Source organism: Rhodnius prolixus, unplaced genomic scaffold (assembly GCF_049639745.1).
Source record: "Rhodnius prolixus isolate KJV_2025 unplaced genomic scaffold, Rpr scaffold_18, whole genome shotgun sequence".
Classification (NCBI taxonomy): Eukaryota; Metazoa; Arthropoda; class Insecta; order Hemiptera; family Reduviidae; genus Rhodnius; species Rhodnius prolixus.
Genome location: NW_027411636.1, coordinates 1139824 through 1160146, shown reverse-complemented (window position 1 = coordinate 1160146; position 20323 = coordinate 1139824). Strand labels below are relative to the sequence as shown.

Here is a 20323-nt window from a genome sequence, read left to right as displayed (position 1 = left end):
TTGGATTTTTATTTAATGGTTAATATGAGAAATTTACAGTAAAGTATGTTTGTTAGTCGCCTCCGTCCACGATACCTAATTAGGGTAGTTGGACGTAAAGCCCGCCAGAAAAAATAGGCAATTTACTTTACTTTACTTGCTGAACAGTAGAGTTCATCTTATGTATTAAGTAATATCGTATGTTAGGCCAATCACTTTTGTTTGAAACTTTACTAACAGACCATATTTATAATAGGGTTCTAGGGGAGATGTGAGATATCATGCTTTCTTCAACAGCATATTTGATTTAAAAGCAAGCTTGTGCTGTAATGAAACCAGCTGTGTTTTTAGATGTTACTTTAGTCTCGTGAGTTTCAAGAAAATTTGATGACGTAATTTGCGAGAAATGTCGTGTGAGTGTACTCTCTCCACACCAGACTCTATTTGGTGACGTCAAAAAGCAGGCCAGGCGATATGTTGTTTGTCGTACTGGCGCCCTAATGGAACTGTATTTGCTCTTGATATGGGGAGGAACTCTGGAATGCCTTGCATATGCTAAGTAGGGAGCGAACATTCCCGGCTAAATATTTTACCTGTGTGGTCTCCACTTGTTCGCATTTTTGTACTTTTTATTCTGAAATATTTATCTTTATCTCTCTTTAGATATGAGCCAGAGAAGAAAACTGGATGAACCGACGGCCAGAACTGCATTCAGAGAGTGCAGCCATTTGTCGCCAATAACTCATGGCAATAACTTCCTTCTTGGAGCTCATTGCAGCATCGCAAACTCATGCACTTTCTTCCTCTTCCGGCAATTGCTGTAAGGCTAACTTAGTCACCTTTCTTACAACTAAACACAAAATTGTGCACAATTAGTGCTTTGGTGGGATTATTTAGTCCCTAGTTTCCTGATAAGATTTTCCTGCCTAAATGGTTCCCTGGGATTTTTATACTAACAGATTATAACTTAGTTTCAAAACGTTTATTGACAACCAACAAAGTAAAATATGGCTAAAACTTAAAAATAACTCTTTTAAGAAAAGTGCCCCTTCCAGACTTCCTAGTTCCTGTGTAGTTCCTGTTCAAGTTGATAAAGGTGGGTGAGGATGTGAATGACCTTGAAATGACCCTTTAGAGGGAAGCCTGCTCGCTGCCAATGGTGCCTTTAGTCCCATTATCCGGGGAAAATGTTCCAAATAAAGGTGTAATTCGTTGGAGGAAAAAAAACGCCCCCCATAAAAAGAAGTGTCCAGAGATTCCCAGGGGACCACAAGAGGGATACTTGTAATCGTAAATCTGCCCGATGTATGTGCGTGTTCCTTTTAAAAGGAAAATAACGAAATTATTAACTCCAAATATTTATTCACTCTTTATCTATTAAAAAAAAATTAAATTAAATTTTTTGTCAGAAATTGTAATTGCTGTCGTCGAATTATTGATGAGCCCCCATTAATAAATTATAAATAATTCGAAATTATCAGTTTACAAACAAAGTGTTATCAGACTGACATTCCTGGCTTCAGAGCCGCCTTGATTAAGGGATTAGAGCCTTCTGTTTGCTCGCTTTCTTCATACTCCTGGAATTTATTTTAGTTATTTGTAATTCCCGTTTAGGTTTATTACGAGGGAGTAAAACCCAGAAAGCAATAATTTCATTATCATGTTCGCTAGCATGTCCGTTACGTTTTGTAGTAACGTTAAGTTTTGTTTACAGTAAACGCTTTGTTTGCAGCCTAGAACCGTGTTCTTAGAACGTACTTGTTCTGCAAACTCTTTAGAGCAAGCCGTTTACACCAAAAGAACACTTTTCTGTTCCGCCTAGTCCACTCACCCCTCCAATTTTAACCTCCTTAACACCAATTTACAATAAAATAATATTGAAAATAAAAGCTACATATATACTCACTAAGTGAAGAGAAACATCTGCCATTTTCAAAGCCCAACATTCTTCGGCCATTAGAGGGAAACCTACACCATTCTCTCATACAATAGTTACATGTAAAAATGCTTCAAATAGGAGTTTTAGACATACATGTGCTAAAAGGAAAACGTATGGCAGTTTTCGCAGCAGCTGAGCCCAGCTGATGGACTTTCCGTCAGTTCCCGTGCTACTATCTGGTGTATATACTTGAAACTTGGAGTTTTTACTGAAATAATAATAATGAACTTCACTACTAGAAGAATTTACTGCCTTTTTGGTGACTGCTTTCAAAATTGGTAATGTATTTAGCAGAGTTTCACTTTCAGGGGACTGACATTCTTGAAATGAGAACATTTTAGTGTGAACTCGGAGCTATTAGGAATCCAAGGGATGTAAGGGAAACTCATAGCTTCCGGTTTGGTTCAGGAGCCGCTGAACAGAACCCTGGCACACAGGTTTGGAAGAGATGGGCCGAACATTACTATTTTAGATAGTTTTCTGGGAACAAAAAAAAAAAATAAAACGGGATTCTTGGATAATTTCAGGACATTAAATGAGCTATTCCCGACCGAAATGTGTCGACTGGGAATCATATTGCAATAATTGGAAGTTGATTGGAAGTTTCGGCGCTTAGTTTTGTTTCCTTCACCAGGTTCACAATAGGTTGCCGTTCTGAATTAAGTGATTATATAGTATAGTTGTGTTAATGATGATGTTCCAAGTCCAGCTGAAAGAGGGAGAGGCGCTGCAGTGGTGAAGACCGTGGGTAAGTGCGGTGATTAGAGTGAAGTATAGCTCGGGGCGGAACTGACCTGTAAACCAGAATGGGGCAGAGAAGAGCCAGCTCCTCGAACCGGGCGGACATTTCGAATTATGTTGTTGGAATGATTGACTACAACCCTGCTTGGCAACCTGTGTGGTCTTAGCAACTAACTTCCAGATCAATCAGATCAATTGAGACGTCTAACCAACCATTTTCCACCGTGTGTCGGTTGGTGAAAAGGCCGAGCTTCCTTCCTCTAAACTCTTCCAGTAAGGGAAGGGATATGGTGATCGTGCAGATATTACTGGAAATTTCCGTTTTGGGGTATCCTTAGAATGGAAAAGAGGTGATACCGCTGGCAATGAACACACGCTACCTCCATCAATCTCTCTGATCGTTTTCCCTTTTGCGTCATAACTGCTTTTATTGCGATATTTTCATGGAACACAAGAGGCTAATTTATGGAATGTCCAGCAGAACAATCCTCAAGAACTGCGGCCTAAAATTATTGATAGTTGAACAAGTGTAGTGTGGAGACGGGAAACATAATTGAAGACGAATTCTCTACGCCAAACTGATTATTATTATTCTACCTCTGCAGATGGATGAAAGTCTTGAACCGATCAGGACATGCTTGCTACCATATTACGGATAATTATACTTATTTTTGTCAAAACAATTGTGGTGATCGCTGGATAAATGTTGAACTATTCAGATTGTTGGTGATAAGGTGGAATTTTATTGGATTAATGGACAAATTGTCCAGTAAAAGTGAATAGATTATCGATAATATTGTGGGAAAGCTGGCTAATCCGCGTCATCACTCGAGTGAACTATCTGTTGACTTGTGCTGACGATATGAAGCGGGAAAGTGTCGGTTGTCGACGGACGAACCGCTCGGCGGTTCTCGGCTGACGAATGACCATTAAAAGTGACACAACTTCGCAACCAGGTCGCCAGAGTTCGTGTTCGGCTCGTGATGACCATCTGATCGTGGATTCAGTGACCTCTACAATGTCGATCTATCTGACCGTAGCCTAGTATATCAAAACTAAATCACCCTAGAATAACTGAAAATATTTATTTTGTCGTAGATTTAGTAACCCGTAGAGGAAACTAGAGTTAAAACTCTGGTGTGTAGACTCACATGACTTCCTCGTGATAGCAAGGTTCTAAACTCACAGTCACATTTATTTTTTTACAAACCTTACATCATACCGAAATACAACCTTTACAGGCGGTCCATCTCAAAAACCTGAACAGTCCATTGCTTACTACCGTTTGAGAAATTTGGTTCATAATAGGAATTACAACTATACAGTGCTACCACCTTAACCTACCCCCCACTAGATAGCCATCTTTCCAGGGGAAAATGTTTTAAAGGTTTTCTTAAAAATAAAGCGGAAGCCATTCGCCCGAAAACTCTCAAAATACTGGAATAATCTGATCAGGAAAAGTGGCTCTTTTGAGTTGATTGTTTTTAAGAATTGAAAATTCAGTTCCACTTTTGATCGCTGTTGTTGCGGTACTATAGATAGTGATGTCACCTAACCGGAAAGCCTTCTGGGGCGAAATTCGATTTAAGAAACAATTACCTGAACCAATCAATTCTAGCCAATAAGGAAGATAAAATGATGCTGTAAATGGAGTTATCACAGGAAATACCTGTTTTCCATCCTGTGAAGACGACAAATTTTGGTAATCACAAATTGGGTGGAGAAGTTCTAGTGGCTGTTTCGTAGGTGCAGGCTTCTCTCTTAAGTACTACGATTTCAGTTTCGTATTTCAGTCTAATGTAAAGTCTTATCACCAGTATAATATTTATTGTAATGAAACCAAGTGCCAAATTCGTGGAAAATGGGGTTTATTAACAGTTTCCTTAGGTTTTCATTTAAATTTCCAATAATTTTCATTAAACTATGAACGGAAAAGCCTCTGTAAAATAAGAATGTTACAAAAATTTAGAATTTGATGAATATTAATGAGTTAGAACCTGGTGAATCGTAACAAGAGAAAGTTGAATGAGTTCACTCCCCTACAGTTTTCTGGTAAAGTACTGGGAAAGCCGAGCCGTTCAGGTGTTCCTATTTACCCTCTGGGAAAGCTCGCTCTCACTGATTGTTAGGCATATCGTATTCATTTTCTACTTAATTATAAATGTTGATGTGGGTACCTTTTTTTCTTAAAAAAAAAGAGAGAAACTAAATATATGTAGACAAAGTATTAGACTAATATATCGGCATATTTATGGTCTCAAAGGGAGTCCCAGTTTAACACCAATTAGGGTGCTGGAAGACTCCATCGTTCTGCTGGACCCCGAACATCCAGTCTTACGGCCGAGATTTATTATCTTACCAGTTTGGGCCGTCCAGTCTGCGTACTTAGTTACCGCTCGTCTCTTTATAATTTCAAACATATATATATTGTGGTTTGGCCCTCCAAAGGGTCGTGGCAGCGAGCAAAGCCAGGTGCAATGTACCCTACGGCTAAATGTTGTTACAGCCTCCTCTAACCGCCCCTCATTTAGTTCCTTGATTGATGTCTTACACTCCTTGCAATTTTCTTCAGCAATGAAAATAAAAAAACAGATTTTACCTAGTTATTGTTCTTCCACTTCTCTTCTTTGGTAGTATTTCGTGTGATTTATTGTTGAGATTGATTGCGCCCTAATTTGGTGTTTTCAATTCCGTTCGGCAATTGTGGGTGGTCGAACGCGTGTCTGACCTGGAGCTCTCAAGTATCTGCTCCAATTATGTGCCCACACATGATCATTAACAACTCAACTAAACGGAAAACGTACACTCACAGATGTACGCCTTCTGTAAAGACTTTATAAACCTTCACCAATGTTGGCCACAAGATTGTTGCCTAGTTGTTATTATCCGACATTTATCAAGGCAATCACTCATTAAGAGATTTAAATGCAAATAATTCTCTTTAAGAAGCCTAGTGGAGTCTGCGATGCCTAACCCTAATTACTCTTTCCTCTTCTCCTAAGGAAGTATGTAATCGTGTAGATTTTCTATTTTGGGTATTCACCGGAAATTCACTTTTTAGAGGCTTCCTAAATGAGAGTGTATTTCTAGATTGTTTGCATCCTGTACCAAGCGATCGCTTGTACTGCCTCTAGTTCACGCGCGTTTTCTTAGGAAAAGACGTAACGGTTATTCTTTTATTTTCATTTTTTGTACACTTAAATAAATGTCCTTAATAATAATTAATTTTAAAAAGCATTCTGAGAAACTTAGAGGTCCTGTTTCCCTCAAAAGCTCAGCTTAATCTCAGTGAACCAATGATGTAGCAATCATCCAACTGTTGTTAAAAAGTTTCTAAACTCTTTTATAACATTTTACGTTACTCGAAAGGAAAGATATACGCGTTAGTTTTGTAACATAACACATATTTTGTCCCGGGAGGTTACTAGAATGTTTACTAGAGTGGATTGCATGAACTCCCGCCATTTCCAACAGAAACCTTAAGTCGAGACGTGACAATGGCACCCCGATCGATTTGCTGTATCGATATTTGTCCAGCTGTAGAAAAATGAAGATGAATACTTCCTCCAAATTATTAGTGGGCCGTTCTAGTGTATTATTGACATCCGGTCTATTGGCACGCACCAACCATCAATTTTGGGCAATTATTTTCTTCTTCTTGATTTGTTTCAATCCCCAATCCTAACCCCCGCCTTCTCTCTTTAGCGAAATAAGAATTCCTGGAGGAATGGCACCAATTTTCTAATTGCAGTTTACAAGTGAATAGAGTTATTTCGGGGCCCCACCAGCTTGCGAGGGGTGGCTTACCTGCCCAATGCGGTCTGTTTGATCTCGCTTCCTCTCACCTAGGTGTGACGTGTCGGCAGCTTTGCTGAGGCGGCCCTTTGCAGCCTGCAGGCTGCTACTTTGTGGCCCTTTACCATTACAGCACTCACACACACTCTCCAACCATCCTTAATCATACACTCACACAACTTTCTCCTACAGCTCTTGGTCTGTCTGTCCGTTTCAGCACAACTCAACTGCAATCATGTTCAAACTCAAATTTGGGCAGCTGGCTCTCCTTGCTGCTATTAATCAATTTTTTATTTGAAATAAGTGTCTTAGTTGACATGAGCTTGACTAAATCTTTAGGACACCCTATTAGATCAAGCCGAACAGACATTCAGAACAAGCAATTCAGTCTGACAGACTATTTAATCTTCAAGACTGATTAGTGATGAATGAGACTGGCCGACTAAAAGAGTCTTGAGACGACTCAAAATGATTAGACTGAATCTTTTAAAATGCTTATATTATTCAAGCAGCTCATGCTGTTGCAAGCCCCTCTGTATTATAGTAGACTTTGGAAAAATTAGCCAATAGCAACTCGTAATTTTAATTAACTTACAAAAGAAATTAAGACTGACCACGTGACAGGCCGATACAGTCACCAGCTGATTTAATTCATGGCAGGCTTACCACACGTTCAACAAAAATCTGCATCATTACCCTCCAGAGGTTTTACGATAAACAAGGCGATGAGAGCCAGCGGTCTGGATGACCACAGGAAGCTCCAAATCGTTCCCGAAATCCACACTTCCTGTAGACTGATATTCTTCCAATTTTTAGCCGGATAATTAATTTTCAAAATTATGAATAATCTTAATTTCGGGGCCAGCCTTTTGTAATAGCCGTGTAAATACGGTATTTTGCAATCTATAATTTCACACATAAGTGTACACTAGAATTAAATTCAGATCTAATCTTGTCCCAAGATAATTTTTGCACTGTAAATTACAATGATAGATATTGATTATCGATATTAAATAAAAATTAATTACATAACCGATTGATGTCGCGGCTGTTACTTTGTGTGTACACTCTTGCTTGCCATCTCGACATGATGCCCTGATGAAATTGATTGTTACAATAATCCTCCTCTTAAAAAACACATGGTCACATAAATAACACAATTTGTACTTGTCTTCTTAAAAAATATAATATGACAGCTGACTTCCGAAGTGCATATGCCCTTGCTAGTTTGGTTGGAAAGTTAAACTTTCGTTCTGTGTTAAATTTTGGCGCCCCCCTAAAAAAAAAAATCCCATTTTTGGAACCCAGCTGACGTATTATTTACTTCGGTTAGGCCAATACAAATTATATCTTACCATTTTACCAATTTTCTACTTATTTTATTGTGTACAGGATTCAACCAATCATCATTATAATATTTATTTATTTATTTATTCATATCTTTGTTTTTATTCTCAATAAGTTGCTATAATACTGTTGTTGTTAATACATTTTAGCCAGAGATACATCGCTTTATCTTGAAGGTAGCTATTTATAGTTTTTAGTCTCTTTAACATACTATTTTGCTTTCCTTAAGAAAAACACAAAAAACAACAAAATTCTGTACAAAATGAAGTAAATACTGTAAATTAAATTAATTTTAAAAAAATAATACAAAAATGATATTTTGAATGGCACCATAAGTGTGAGGCAGTTGTAAGTGATATGAGCAAAAATACTCAATTGCATGAAATGGTCTCTCAATTTGAGTATTTACTAAAAAAAAATCTGAAACATCTAAACGGTTAAGAAAACGGAATTTTTACTCAAATGACCCAACCTTTTTGTAACCACTTCCCAATCAAAAGAAGAGTTAGAGCTAAATATTATGGTAAACCTTTACTAATCTGTAATCAGAGCTGAAGTTAAGCCTCCCTCTAAATCGCCTACGTCAGAGGTAACATTGGACGATTAACATCTATGGAGGATAACTGCCTTTCACTTGTGTTACACAGCGAATGTTTAAAAAACAAAAAAAAACCTAAACTATTGGTTTGACGGTAAAACCACTGCCATCTTGTCAATTGATCAATTTCCAATCAATAATATTAATACTTAAAAACAAATTATAAAATACAAAAATATAAATTTGTACATCGACCAAAGAAATAATTAAGAATTATAATTACAATACGACACATTGGTGGCTGGTTTGTAAACTAACACTAATTAATACAAAAATTAAATATACAATAATCCATATCTAATTACTGTAATTATCCACTATATAATACAAACAATTATTGTACACAAATATAGGCGCGCAACAGTAATGTTTTTTTTATCTCCTATTTCAAGTTTTCTTATTTATTTCTATTTATAGAATCTATTTATATATATATATATATTTTCTTTATTAAATAAATACTTACACACATATAAAGTAAATAATAAAATTAAGTTCTTAGAAACAAAAGTTACACAATTAGTAAAGTAAAACTTATTACATTTATTTATATATTTACGAGATTTATTTAAAAACAAAAACGAATCGGCGATAAAAATGTATATATATATAAATATTTATTTTCTATTTACATCAATTAGCGCACACATATTGTTATATATATATATATCTGGTTTTAAAATATATACGGCAGCCCAGACTTGTTCCAAAAGGAAATACACCGCGACATGTTTCTCAGTTACAGGAAGCTTCACGAAATCAAAACGGAATTACTAAAAATAAAGAAAAAGGAAAACATTTTATTGTCTACAACAGCTGTATTCTTCTTTTTAGTAATCTCAATATTTATTAAAACATTCTCTAATAATTAGCACAGTGAGTTTATTTTATTTTTTAAATGAATCTCAAGTTCATTTGCGCTTTTAAAATAATTTTGTTTTGTAGAATAACAAAAAATAAAAAAATAAAATAAAGAAATGTGTTTATGGCTCAGTGAGAAACCAGTTAGAAAGGTTTTCTTAAGGTGGCTGTGGCAGGAACATCTCCGGCAAGGTGGGATACTACTCTACTCATGTACACACCAGGGCTTCCGGAATTCATTTGCTTTCTACCAAACTGCTGGTCAACTTCCTATGCAACTAAGAGTGAGAAATTAACGGGAGAGGGCGATTGGTATACCTGTTGTCACAATGACAGAATTTGGTTTCCTCATTAAATGGTAAAAGGCTCTAGATGTAGCCACCGTCGAGGACGGCTTAACACCAGAAGTAGCATCTTTGATATTAAAATAAACAGTACATTATTTATAAATACAATTTTTGGTTCTCCAATGGTGGTACTTGAGGAGCCTAGAAAGATCTAAATCTCACAGTAAAACTGATCACAACTCAAAGGAAACTGTGGACTTCGTGGTTATGGGTTAAGTAAGTCTAAGCATTCAATGGATTTGAATTAAGTTCTCGATAGGAACCGATTCTGAGAACTGATTCACCAATTTCTTTGAGTTTTTTTTTTTGGACTTATAAGTTCAAGGGATTAATTTCTGATAACTGATATTATAATAATTGCATTTCTAGCACCAAATATTGGAGACATTGCAGGTATGAGTCATATTCTTCAAGGTTTCTCCGAGGATTGATCAGGCTTCCAAGCTACTGAATTCCGGACTCCCATATTGTCTCTTAAGACAAAGCAAGCACCTGGACCTTGGTTTAGAGGTACAGGCATGAACAAAATATTGGTTACTACAATTAGCAGCTTGAGAGCGAACCATGCAGTCTGCGGGTCGTACCTACATCGAATCGGTAAACGAGCTACACCGTTGTGCGAAAAGTGTAAGGAGGAGGAAGATTTTAAACATGTCGTCATGGAATGGTCCACTCTATAAGAAAGAAAGAGATGAGCTGTTTATCTCGCTGTACAAAAATTTGAGTGCGCCGTTTAGATACGAAGACGTCATCTTTTCTAATACTGTCTACTTCCTGAAACCTGTTGAAGATTTGATTAACAAATATACTTGTGGATAGGAAGTTATATAGTGAAGATCAAATATCCTGGGAAGGAATAAGCTTTGAAGTTGGCTGTATGGTGAAAAGCTAATGCAAAAAAAAAAGCACCTAGCTAGCTCCTGCCGAAGATCATCGAGAAAAATATCAACAGTCACCCTAATCCAATGAAACAAACTAATTTGGCCAAAAGAATCGACCTTTCTAACTGGATCCCTCATCATCAAAATAATCCCAGAGAAGTCCAGCAGCACTTCTCCAGTTCAAATAAATTACAAAGTGAATTCTCTCCTTTTTTTTAAAAAAAAAACTTATTATTATATTTTATATACATAGACACAGACAGCAAAAGGGGCACAACAACGTGTTTTATCTTTTATTTGGCGGGGACAAAGACAAGGCGCGAAAACTAAACATGGCGGTAAACATGGGGCAGTAAATCGCGAGGCAATCACAATAATCAACTAAATTATTTAGGCAACATAAATTACATTTACAGGTAGACCAAATAAACTTGGCTAATTCTTAATTTGTTTTAGTTATTTAAATTTTCAGTTATAGAAATAAAATTAAAATAATAATTTACAAAAATATAAATACAAATTAAATTCATTATATATCTTTAAATTTTGTGGAAATAGAATTTCCTTCTTTAAGGGAGCGTGGGAAGCCTAGAATTGGCAAAGTACCTGGGCTTCTTCTTCAGATGCCTGATGCGGTGCGCTTTGCCAGCCCGTCGCGACTTGACCACAGCGACGCCAGCACTGCCTCGGCTAACTTTATTATTGCTATTACTATTGTAGATGTTGCTATTCAAGTGGTGATGATGGTGATGATTTTGATGGTGATGATTTCTATTATTATTATTTTTAATATTATTATTAAAATTATTATTATTATTATTATTGTTATAATTGTAATTGTCGTGATTATTGCCACCAATCAATGGTATCACATCGATTGGTATGTTTGGTGAAGAGTCACGGCCAGAGATTTGCTCGTTATGTTTTTTTGGATTAAAATTACGATCGATTTTAGTAAATTCTGAACATTTCAATGGTGATCTTTCGTTACGTGGTCCGGCCCTTTTGATTGGCTTGCCATTGCGGGTGAAACCAATGTATTTACGTTCGTTCACTAACGATCTAATTCGTATGAATCGTGTCTCTTCGTCAAATACTTCAACAAAACTGCAACGGCCATCTGGGCGAACTATTCTCTGGACAAACAAAAAACAGAAAAAAAACAAGTTGTCATTAATAATTTGATCTTAAATATCGATCCTTATAAATATTATAAACACAATGCAAAAATCAAAAAAACAGCTCGATACCTAGTTGCTTTATAAAAATGTCTTTAGATTAAATTTATATCAATGGATATTAGTAAAAGAATTTTACGTTTTCAGATTACCATCTTAATAAGGCAAAATGGAACAAAGAAAACAAAATAAAAATAAAACGAAATTTTGAATATAAAATTTAATTACAAATCAAAGAAAACAACATAACCTTCGACAGAGTACTTAAGATTTTAGACCAAGTTATAGTAGCAAAAATAACCAATAAAATAATGTAAAAAATGTTCGTTAATCTATCTACTGTTGAAATTATTATTTTTTTTGGAGATAAAGACAATTCTAACGCTGCAATAATCTAGCCATTACAAACCAAGTCTAAATAAAAACCGGCATTTTGTGTAATTTTATGGTAGAATAACGTTGATTTTTACAAAGTAACTATGCATTAGATAGAATGCTAAAGTTACAAATTCTGCCAGTCTCACACTTCAAGTGTAAATACAAAAACACAAACTCAATCATGTAAATACATATTATAAAAAATATAAACAGATATTTTAGGTATTTAGTTTAACAGATTACTGCATGCTGAGATTCATGAAAGACTATCTACCGAAATGCAGCACAAATAGGCAAGGCTAGTTCAGCATAACCATTAAGATTAAGATTCTAATAGGGCGGCCTTTAAAGCCTACGCCACTGCGACCCCTTTGGATCTATTGTGGCTCCCACTACTCTAGAGATCGCCCTCCAGACCCGTCCGTTTAATCAGACTCTTAATTCTGGAGAGTGGCTCCTGGGTAAAGCTTTCAGGCCTTGGTTTTTCCTCCCTGAGAAGAAACATCCTTAGCTAGGACAAGCCCCTCGCACTGACACAACACGTGCAGTGTCCGTTTCCTCCTCTTCTTCCTGACAGAACCAACAAAGGCTAGCCATCTCCAGGACCACATGCAATGCATGTGTTTTCTGAGCCTGCAGTGGCCCAGTTAATAGGCCTACAATTATCCTTAAAGCCCCCACGGCCTTGAAGGATTAATTCTGCAGTTAGCTTTGGCGAATAGCCCTTGATGAACTCCTTCGTCTGTCTTTGCCCTGTGATGGCAAGCCACCACTCTTGAGACCTCAGCATAACCCTTATTTTGAATGTTTGTAATAATTTACTTTCCATCAGTGAGCTGGTGTCATAAAATTATTAGCGACCACTTGTTGTATTATTAAAAGAAAGTTATGGCCGATTAATGTTGATGTCACAACTAATAGCTTTAGTTATTTTCCCTCAGCTTTAGTCCAAGTTCAACATTGCAATGGGCAATGGGTAGTACTAGTATTTATTTTCCAAATTACCTATTTCTATCATGAATACAGTTACAGAATAGAAAGAGCCAACTTCATCTTTGACTCGCAGAAATGCCTCGCAGATAATAAAACTGATTTGAAGGTAACATCGAACATCGGAAATCGATCGTGAAGAAGCAACGAGAACAAATAGATCGAGAACTTTTATTTTACTGATTCTCCAAAGAAAATTAATGAGTCCTAGGGGAATTTTGGGGGTAGAGTAGCCAATTCAGTCGGATCCCTTAAGAGATCTGTTACTACAAGGGGAAAAGTCATGCCAGTATTCAGATCAGATATATTCCCAAATTGTTGAGACTGGATGTTACTGTTGGCTGCCAAATTGAAGTTGTCTGTAACTGGGTAGAATTCCCTCCTACTGTGTCACCTTATGACAGTATTTATCATATCAGGTTATCTTATTCTCTAGTTTAACATATTTACAAAGTATGGTCTACTCACAGATCCAATCAGCTTCCACTGGGCGTTGAAGCAGACAAATCTCTTGGATAATGGCGCGTATATAGACATGTTTCCAAAATCCCAAGACGTAAAAGTTAGATTATCTGTTAGGAAACAAAACAAAACAAAAGAAAAATTAGAAAGAAACAGAATTGAATAACTTCTTGTAAACAAGAATTGTTAAAAGACGATGCGTGATTGCGTCATGAGTGACAAGAAATAGTGGTGTGTAGCAATAAGGGTGATTGAGGGGAGGTGCTCTCTCAGCTGCGTGTCAACGTCACAACAAAAACTCTCTGGCTAGAAGAGGAAGAAGGCCTCGTCGGCTACTAACTGGTAAAATCAACAGGCCGTCTTAAGCTGCTGACATTAAGTGAAAAGGTACACAATTGCCTCGGCACTTTTTCTTTGATTCCTTTAAAGTATTTCTACTTTGCTTTGTGATGTTTGAGCGGGGGCCGCAAGTCGGGGAATGCGACCATCAAATAGACGGAGAGTGTTAACCACCAAATATGACAATTCTAATCCAACCAATTAACAACTGTAAGACTGTTCTCACCACCGGCAGTGGTAGCATGTTGAGTAACCTTACTACGGCCAGGTTATATCAGTGATGCCATAAAGGAGATTATATTTACTTCCTTTTGTCTTACTGTAAGGGGAGAGTGCTGCGATCACCTCAAATTGTTGATATGGAGCGTTCACCGGATATGTGTCTTTTAAAGGTTCCTTGAGTGCCATCAGGCTTCCGCCTGTTTCTTAGAGATCGGAAATGTCTAAGGTGAGATCTCCTAGGAATTTTACAATCTGGTTGAACTCAATTTGAAATTTAAATAAGTAGAAGGGGATGTTTCCCTTTCTCTTACTCTTTCAGTCCAATAGCAGTCCATGATATTCCGCAAATGGATTTTTCACCTTTTAGATCTTAATAAAAACTGCTGCAACGATTTCCCTTTAAACTTGGCACAATAATTGTTCGCTGTAATTCTTCTTTTGGAAGCAGAAAATAGTTCTGGGGAAATTCGATTAAAGGCTTTTCCACAGGAGGGCAAGTATTTTCTTGTAATACATTTCAATGTATCACATGGTTCTATTACTTAGGCAACGAGCATTCACCATCTTAAAAGAAAATTGCAACATGGCAGCGCCAATTTCTAATTTCATTCTTCATCTTCTTTTCCCAGGACCACGAAAACGAATCGAGCTAAACTCTTTAAACTATCTTGCTAATTTCTCGAGCAATGATTTCATCAAGATTATTTCCTAGAGGAGGGATATGATACTAAAATTCAGAGTTAGCTGAAAATATATTCAGAATATACTCGCTTAAAACTGTGAGAACAGAAGTGTGACGTAGGTCGTGTGAGTGGAGCGACTCTCAAACTTTGAACTTAACTGAGTGAACGAACGTTCAAGCTCTGTTCAGAACATTGGACCTTAAAGATCGCAAGCTTTACAAAAATTACTTAGTAAAAAAGCGTTCACTACTCAGACGTGTTTGCAAATAAGTAAACAAAGGAGAAACCTGAGTACAATCTGAGGTAGGTTAGAGTTGAACCCTTTTCGGCGGAGGTCCTCAGACCTCAGTCTGCCCTAAATGGTTCGGTAAATAAGACGCCATGGTATGTGCTCTGTTTACATTGCACGCTTCTCTATGGTTTTAGTTTATTTTCGAGTTGTTCCCCTGTCCCTGCGTTTAACCCTTACTCGCCTGGCCCCAGTAGCTGTCCTGCAGGAGCTCTCTCTTTGTGAGAGAGGTCAGGGGCTCCCACGGTCTGTCGGCTGTCTACCACAGCTAGCATGACTTCACCCTCCTCCACTTCTTGTTTACTCCTCAACTCTAAACTAATTTAAGACCTAACTTCTAATAATTATTGTTACCCAATTCGTTTTTTTCAAACCAAATACTGATGAGCGAGACAATCATTATTCCACTAGCTAAAGTACTGTATCCAATCGAGGTCAGAATTTTGAAACTGACAGTGTAGAAAACAGAAATATGTTTTCAGCTCGTGTGTGGGTCTAAAACAAACATTTTCGAAACGCAAAGTTAGAGAAAAGTCCATCCAAGTTCTACTTTTTCTTCCAACTGCCGCTTTACTCCGACATCCATTTTCCACTATTTCGAGATTCCTCTGAAATGTTTCGAAACTTGTGGTGCACATGTAAAATATGTGTGTTCAATAACTTATATTTATTATTTATTTGGGAAAATTTATTTTATGACAGTTCTTGGAAATGGAAAGAAGAAGAAAAGTCATGAAAATTTTCCGATTCTGAGTTTCCACAGAAAATAATCGAGGAGAAGTTATTTCCCTAGAAAATTCGATTAAGGACCTTTCGATTCTGAGAGAGAGGCAGGGTTTTTCCTCACTTTCCTACAATTTTGGAAACTTTGAGGTAGTGATTATGCGATGAGAAGTTCATGTAGCTGCCCAGAGGGCGGTAGTTGCGTTGGTAGCTTTAAACAGGAAATTTCCCAACAACCCATCTAAAATTGCCACCCTGTTCTACTTCTGTGTTCTGCTCTTAAAGGCATTCGAGTGACTATGTAGCCCTACTGGATCCTTAACGTATTGGAATCCTTGTTAACCTGGTCTTCGACTATATCACATAAAATCTTTTTAAGTCGTCTCAGATCTAGACACAACATCCCGAATATAAGGACACACTCTTAATTCCCAGTTGTACTTGCCGCGGAAGCAAGTGATACCAGCCGCTCTGCATACCGCAACAAAGAGGCGGACACGATCAAGGCGCCATCCAGCAAACTAAACAGAACTAAATGGAGATCGTTACACATACAGACAGACAGTCGGCCCCGGGTGCGTGTGGGTACTGAATGCAGGTGTAACTCTGCCCCCTGCCAGAGTACTGAGTCCCTTTACTGCCGCTCTGGAGTACCGGCAGTGCGCTATAGTTCTCCCACAGAACAATAGAGCTCTCCCGGGAGCGCAGGTGGCGGATGTAGTCCGCACTCTTGTCTCCTTGATCGCTTCCGGTATTCACCGTCATCATCACCATTAAATCCTTTTTACATTCCTTTTCAAAAAAACTAAAAATATTAATAGTTCTTTTCTTTTAAGTCGCTTTTTTCTTTATAAAACGAGTGGGAGTGTACACTCACACGAATTCCTCTCAGCGCCTCTTACGTAATTAAATTTTCTTAAAAACCGGGAGCTCCGCTAAAGAGCTGCGGTGAGTCCCTCAGGTTAGTTTTCTTCTAACAGGAATAAAGAAATAAAATCGAGAACTGATACCAACAGAGAGGAGAATTATGCAAGTTTATAGAAGTGCAGGTTAGGCGACACGTGCTGTTCGCTAGATTAGCGAATGCAATGGAACAAATCGGCTGGCGCTAATCACACCAATGAGTCCGACCTCCACAGCGATAACGATATTTCTGCTTTGTCTGTCTGTCTGTCTGAACATTTCATGAGGAGGTGAGAAAAACTTACGCTAAAGTTTTAAAGTTTTTTTGACGTGAATACGTCTTTAAATTTGCTATCATATGGAGGCAATCCAAAAAACCTAATGATAACAAAATCGTTAACAGTTTGGCATTATAGTTTCGAATCTATCGTCTACATCCAAAATTAAATTAGGCCCCTGAATAGCTAAAGGATCAAAGAATTCATTACGATAAGCGAGGACAGTGACGCATCGCGCGTGGTGGAAGGGGAAGCGCCGCCATTTTGAGATCATTTTGCTGCGTATCGAGATTTGCAATTAGTATAACTTTTGACTCGGAGAAGCTACGATGTTCGTTTAAGTTTAATCGTCAGCTGTCGTCACAATCTATCGATTGTATATAAAACATTAGTGTAAAATAGTGACAGTGAACATAATAAGGTGTTAGAATAAAAAAATATTATCAAAAATGTATAATGTCGGCCTTTACGCGTCGAAAAGCCAAAACCAAATACAGAGATCGGTATACGGTTGGAAAGGGCTTCTCAAGAACAATCGAATGGTAATAATAAAACACCGTATGACCGAGTCAAGCTGTGCCGTCGGGAACGTAAAAGAATGAATGCGGCCGAGCGGATAACGACGGTGTCAGTACATCTGCAGCTGGGGCGGTTGAAATTATGCAAGTGGATGATGAAATCGCTACTACATCGAGAACGAACTGTTTAGGCATAGCTTGTGTTCGATCGTCGATTATGAAGACACATTGGGCAGCAGCTATTGCACGTTTCACTACGACGTTTGTCAACAATCCATTGGGACGTAAGTGTGATGTGTGTGATCGTCTATGGTTTCTGCGCTCATTGAAGCTAACAAAAGAAAGACTTTTCGTATCACAGACCTAGAATTAATAAAGTTATATTGTAACACAGTAATTATTTATTTCCTTGATTTCATCCTAAATACATGAATAAGAATATTTTATATAAAAAATATAACCCGTTACGGTAAACGTATTCACGTACAACACACGGCCGTGTCCATGACGCAGCCACATTTTTTTGATTCTTAACTCGCTTTATCTTTCTTTTTATACGATAAATAAGTAATTTTTGGCACAATTCTCTATTGGTAAGTTAGCAGGGCCAATGTAGGACCAATGCAGTACCAATGCTGGACCAATTTTCAGGATAATGAAAACTCAGATGACTTTCTCTTACAGTTATCCGCTCTCTAGGATTGTGATCCTACAGCGCCTCTCCCCAAAATTCCATCTTATTCCACAACTCGCCGACATATCTAGTCACCCACATTAGAATGTCAGTCTTATCTCTGTCCAATTCGTTAAGTTTGCTGAGGTCTACCCAAGCTCATGTTTCCTCCTCTCTCTCACTCTCTCTCTCTCTCTCTAAGAAACAGCATCTTCAGCCATTACTCTCTTTGATTAACTCTCTTCATGGGATTAGGGTATCTAGGGATCGGTCTGGAGCGGATATTCAACGTTTTCACTTCACTCATTGACACTTCATTAATGCAGACATAAAAATAAAATAAATAAAAGTTGATTAAATTCAATAAAATATAAGAAATAAGACTAGAGGAAAGAAAGTTAACAACGTTCTGACAGAAGGTATTTTGTGAGTTGGCCGCGAGCGATGCCTCTCTCCGAACAAACGCCTACTTGTTCCACCAAATTAAAAAACTCTAAAAAAAATAAAAAAAAAAAATAATGTACGACCTAAAGTTATTGTTAGTTCAGTTTCCATGGAAGAAGATGGGCGGAAGGAAGCTGCAATGATGTGGTTAGTAGCCGTTGGAGAATTCTTAATGGTCTTGTAATGGATCGCTTCTGGTGGCACTGGATATCCCCCCCCCTCTTCAGGAATCATGTCCATTCTTTGGCTAGAAAATTACTACCCAACTGTAACACTTTACACCAGCCAATAAATAAATCACAAGTTAATAACGCGTGAGCCTGACCAAGGCTGTCCGACAGAGCCGCCAAGGCTCCAGAGTGTACTGGATCTTGCTGGAGGCTGGCAGAGATTCATGATTGGTTGCAAGAACGACTAGGCGCCTCCGACAATGTGATACCTCTGACACGTGATATTGCTTCCAAGAGTGATCAATGCGCACAGACGCTGTCGGACCCGCGTGCAGCATCCAATACTATCTTCATCTCTCCGCTCTCACTTCCGGTGATTTATTTAAAAAAAAAACATTTTCTAGAGTTTACAATAAAACTTAGTTTTTCTTTCTTTAAAAGTGTTTTATTATCTGAAATGAAATAGATTATCAAACCCTCAGAAACATCCTGGACATCCTCCTTAGAATCCACCTTACCAAAGAGGTGTGGGGATGATTATGTGTATGAACTTTCCAAAGAATTTAAACCTATTTTTTATTTCATGTGAGTTCCCAAAAACGGAAGTAACGCCCTTTCTAACTGAAAATCCCAGGATTTTCTTTTTAAAATAAAAAAAAAGTTTCAGGAGAATTCGATTAAGCGATTGAGTGGGTTTCCCTCTAAACTGCCCATTACAGACACTAAGAAGCGCTGAGCGTTGCGAAAATACTGAATTCCCAAAAAATTCTTGGACCACCACCGCCATCATCAATAGATTTTCCACTTTTTCCCACTAAAACGGTTTCTAAGATCTCCGGACTTACATGACGTACTCGTAGACAGATCTGGCACTTTTTATCTTGGTAAGACATTTTAATCACTTTTCAACATTCTTTTCCCGAAAAAGATTAAGTCAAAGACCAGGGTATCCTTAAAGAACCATCACAGCTGTAATCTACTGTTTGCCATCAGGACTAACTGTGACGTCAAAATTCACTGTTTAAAGAGATTTCCTCAGCCGGAAGTCCATCACTTTTCCACTTTCCGGAATACCTTCAATCATTTCCGCCAAACATGACGTTTACATTACTTACTCGATGCTCAATAAGATCAATACTTTTTTTTGGAATAATTTTATAATAATGTACGGTGCTACAAACTTAGAAAGCGGAAATGAAGAAAATGTTTAAGTTGCAACTTTGTGAAGAAGAGAAAATAGTAGCAGATTTCTCTGACCGTCAGCAGCACTTGGACCTTGTAAGAGCTTACAAAAACGTTGACAGTAGAATATCGTCAACGGCCGACAATGTCACGGAAGACAAATATATTCTTTTTAAATCTTTAAATTATCTAGTATTACAAAATAGAGAAAGAAAGAAAACACAAACAAACCAACTATTAATATGGGAATAAATTCTTAAATAGAAATCAGTCTGGAAAGCTCCCAAACAGAAAGCAAACGCCCACTTGATCGTAAGAGATAATGATATTGTCCAGCCACTGGTAATGCGAGGGAAGGATGGTGACAAAGTGAAGTTGATGTAGAAGCCACTCTATCACAATC

The 20323-nt window shown here is 37.6% G+C and overlaps 1 protein-coding gene across 3 annotated transcripts in view; it reads right to left on the bottom strand.

The window, feature by feature from the left end:
- Nucleotides 1-7859: 7859 nt before the first annotated feature.
- The window catches only part of LOC141462110 (uncharacterized), a 119692-nt gene continuing 107228 nt past the window's right edge, over nt 7860-20323 (bottom strand). For all 3 annotated transcript variants that reach the window (XM_074143697.1, XM_074143698.1, XM_074143699.1), the window contains exons 4-5: nt 13503-13606; nt 7860-11624 (exon numbers count right to left, since the gene is read on the bottom strand). In XM_074143697.1, the coding sequence (XP_073999798.1) occupies nt 11058-11624; nt 13503-13606 (671 nt within the window). In that variant the 3' untranslated portion in view covers nt 7860-11057. The remainder of the gene's footprint in view (nt 11625-13502; nt 13607-20323) is intronic.